The sequence below is a fragment of the Malus domestica genome, chromosome 01 (assembly GCF_042453785.1).
Source record: "Malus domestica chromosome 01, GDT2T_hap1".
Taxonomy (NCBI): domain Eukaryota; kingdom Viridiplantae; phylum Streptophyta; class Magnoliopsida; order Rosales; family Rosaceae; genus Malus; species Malus domestica.
Window position 1 is genome coordinate 5,819,688 of NC_091661.1, and position 3,247 is coordinate 5,822,934.

General features: G+C 37.4%; 1 protein-coding gene across 1 annotated transcript; it reads left to right on the forward strand.

Annotated features, from left to right (window-relative positions):
• The first annotated feature begins 543 nt into the window (after window positions 1-543).
• LOC139194020 (uncharacterized) lies at window positions 544-1,110 on the forward strand. Its single transcript, XM_070818109.1, has 2 exons — window positions 544-729; window positions 844-1,110. The coding sequence occupies exons 1-2, from the start codon at window positions 544-546 to the stop codon at window positions 1,108-1,110; spliced, it is 453 nt and encodes a 150-aa protein (XP_070674210.1).
• Window positions 1,111-3,247: the final 2,137 nt, after the last annotated feature.

Sequence of the window (3,247 nt, forward strand, 5' to 3'; positions counted from 1 at the left end):
TCTAGTATTGAATTACAATTAGCTAACTTGACTAATCTTGTGTAACAGGTTATGGTGGCTCCAAAACAAGTGTGTGGTGTATGTTCAATGATGGGACATGTCACAAACATATGCCCTTCATTGATGGATCTAGGTGGTTTTGAGCAAGCTAATGTGTTAGGAGGGTTTCAGGGGCAACAGAGGCAAAAATATGATCCATACTCCAACAACTATAATGCAGGGTGGCGCGATCATCCACACTTAAAGTGGAACAATCAAGACAATGGAGAACAATTTGTTCCCAACAACTATAATCGTCCACCTGTCTTCTTTCAAGCAAGACCGCATGCACCATTTCAGCCTCAACAACAACAAGCTCCAAGTAAGTCTCTTGAGGATTTAATTGCTTCTTTAGCTAACTCTACTCAATCTCATCAACAGAAAATAGACAAAGCAATAGAAAACCTTGAGCGCCAAATGAGTCAGTTAGCAAGTTTGATGAGGCAACAACACCAACCAGGAAGGTTGCCTAGCTAAACTGTGGTGAATCCAAATGCTAAGCAGATGAATGTTGTGACTTTAAGTAGTGGAAAAGAAGTTTTTGAGCAGCCAAGGATGCAAAAGAGGACAAGAAAGGATATAAATGAGCAAGGGGAGCTACAAACCAAAAATCTTGAGCAAGATGAGGCTTCAACAGAAACTAAAAAGTCTCTTAAAGCTACAGAATTGAACCAAAAAGATTCTGATAAGGTAAGTAAAGAAGTTCAAAATTCATTTAACTTATGTGTCCCTATTCCTTTCCCTTGTAGACTTATGAAGTCTAAAAAAGAGCAAACTGATAATAAAATCTTGGATACTTTTCAGAAAGTCCAAGTGAACTTACCTCTTTTAGATGCCATAAAACAAGTGCCTAAGTATGCAAAGTTCCTTAAAGGGCTTTGTACGAACAAAAGAAGATTCAATGATTCAGAAATTGTGGCATTAAGCGAGGAAGTATCAGTTGTTTTGCAGAGAAAGCTGCCACCGAAGTTGAAGGATATCGGTAGCTTTACCATTCCATGTGTAATCGGAGGGAAAGAGTTTAGGAGGGCATTGAGTGATTTGGGGGCATCCATCAATCTGATGTCATAATCAATGTATGAATCATTGAACCTTGGAGACTTGAAGGAAACAAAGGTAGTAATCTAGTTAGCAGATCATTCAAATAGATATTCCAAAGGCCTATTGGAGGATGTACTTGTGCAAGTGAATGAGCTCATTTTTCCCGCTGACTATTTTGTTCTTGAGATGGAACATGAATCTATGCCTACTGCACTTCCTCTTATATTGGGCAAACCATTCCTTAGAATGGCGCGTACGAAGATTGATGTCTATGATGGTACCTTAACCATGGAAATTGATGGAGAAAGTGTCAAGTTCAGAATCTTCAATGCTTTGAGGTACCCTAGTGATTTTGAATCTTGTTTGTCTATTGATGCATTTGACTATTTTGTGCAAGATTGTTTTAATGAAGGTGTGGGACAAGATAATTTAGAGAAGGTGTTAGAGCATAGCATTACACATGGAAAGCTTAATTATTCTTAGCACATTGAAGAAGAATTAATCCAAACAATGGCAGCCCTTGAGTTTCTTTCACCAATTCGTGGTAAGTCTTCTTCCTATTTTATTTCTCTTCCTCCTTCTAACGAAAAAAGCTCTTCCTTCTATGATTTAGGCACCTAAAATTGGAGCTTAAACCGATTACTGAACATTTGAAATATGCATTTTTGGGAGAGGATAAAACATTACCGATCATCATATCATCACAACTCATAGCAGAAGAGAGGGATAAACTGATCCGAGTACTGAAGGATCACAAAACTGCCATAGCTTGGAGCATTGCAGATATCAAAGGTATAAATCCAACTACATGTATGCATAGGTTTTGGTTCGAGGAGGGTGCAAAACCAACAAGGGAAGCTCAAAGCCATTTGAACCCATTCATGATAGAGGTCATCAAGCAAGAGGTTATCAAACTTCTTGATGTTGGCATCATATATCCTATCTCGGACAACAAGTGGGTGAGCCATGTTCAAGTAGTTCCTAAGCGATCCAGAGTCACAGTTGTTAAGAATGAAGCTAATGAGCTAGTGCCTACACGTGTGCAAAACAGTTGAAGAGTCTGTACAGACTATCGGAAGATAAATAGCACCACACGTAAGGATCACTTTCCAATCTCATTCATTGATCAAATGTTAGAAAGGTTAGCTGGTTATCCTCATTATTGCTTTCTTGATGGCTATTCTGGATATAATCAGATTGCAATTGCTCCGGAGGATCAAGAAAAGACAACTTTCATTAATTTATTTCCACATCGCATCATATTTTAACTTTGTGGCAGGACAACAGGTAATAGGTGGATTGCACAGTTATTTTGGCGCTCCCGTTTCATGTAATTCATTATTATTTTCCACATATAACGTTTTCCGTTGACATATTTTTGGTTTTGTTACTTGATGGCTTGTGTCATGGTGTTGGTTAGAAATGTTGGCTGATGGAGCTACTTGCTAAGTTCTTCCAACATATCTTTGGCTCAATACTGGATTCCAATGTTTGATTGGTGATGTTCTCACTAAATTAGTATTTATTTTTCATTTTAATTGAAGTTTATCTTTATACTGATGTGATGAACATTCAAATCAGTCAAATGAAACTAATATGATGCAATGAACTTGTAGTTTAATTTAATTAAATGGTTGAGCTCATTTTTTTAGTAGTAAGCATCCAAAGCAATCCAACAAAGATCGTTTAATCGTTGATTCGTGTGACCAAAGCTTGAAAGTGAAATTAATCAAAGCCAGTTCTTCTCTTAATACCTCTTGTATGCAAAAAGAGAGAGAGTGAGTATTACTAATTGTTTAACAATTTCTCATCTATAGTGTGACGACCCGTTCCTAATTTTCCTATGTAATTTCTCCCCGAGTATGTGTATTGACGATTATGCCCTTATTGGCAAGTGACGTGGACTTATTCTTATCGCTTCCTTTTTATTTCTCGCTATCGCATTAAAATTGTACACGCTAGTATGGGTAGGCGTAGTTTTTAAAGTGTAAAAAATATCTACCTCGGATAGATTTCGATTTCCTTTTACTGTAGGAAATCTAAAAACCTATCCATTGGATTCCCTTTTCATCCCATCCCGTGTATCCCCCCTTCATTATTTCACTCTCACCTATCCCATCTCTTCTTTATTTTCTGTCCACTCTATTAGAAAAGCAAACATCCCATC

Excerpts from the sequence above, each read along its gene's own strand:
- LOC139194020 (XM_070818109.1), top strand. The coding sequence starts at position 544 with ATGAATGTTGTGACTTTAAGTAGTGGAAAAGAAGTTTTTGAGCAGCCA. Across the intron at positions 730-843 it reads ACCAAAAAGATTCTGATAAG|AAAGTCCAAGTGAACTTACC; the intron begins GTAAGTAAAGAA and ends GATACTTTTCAG.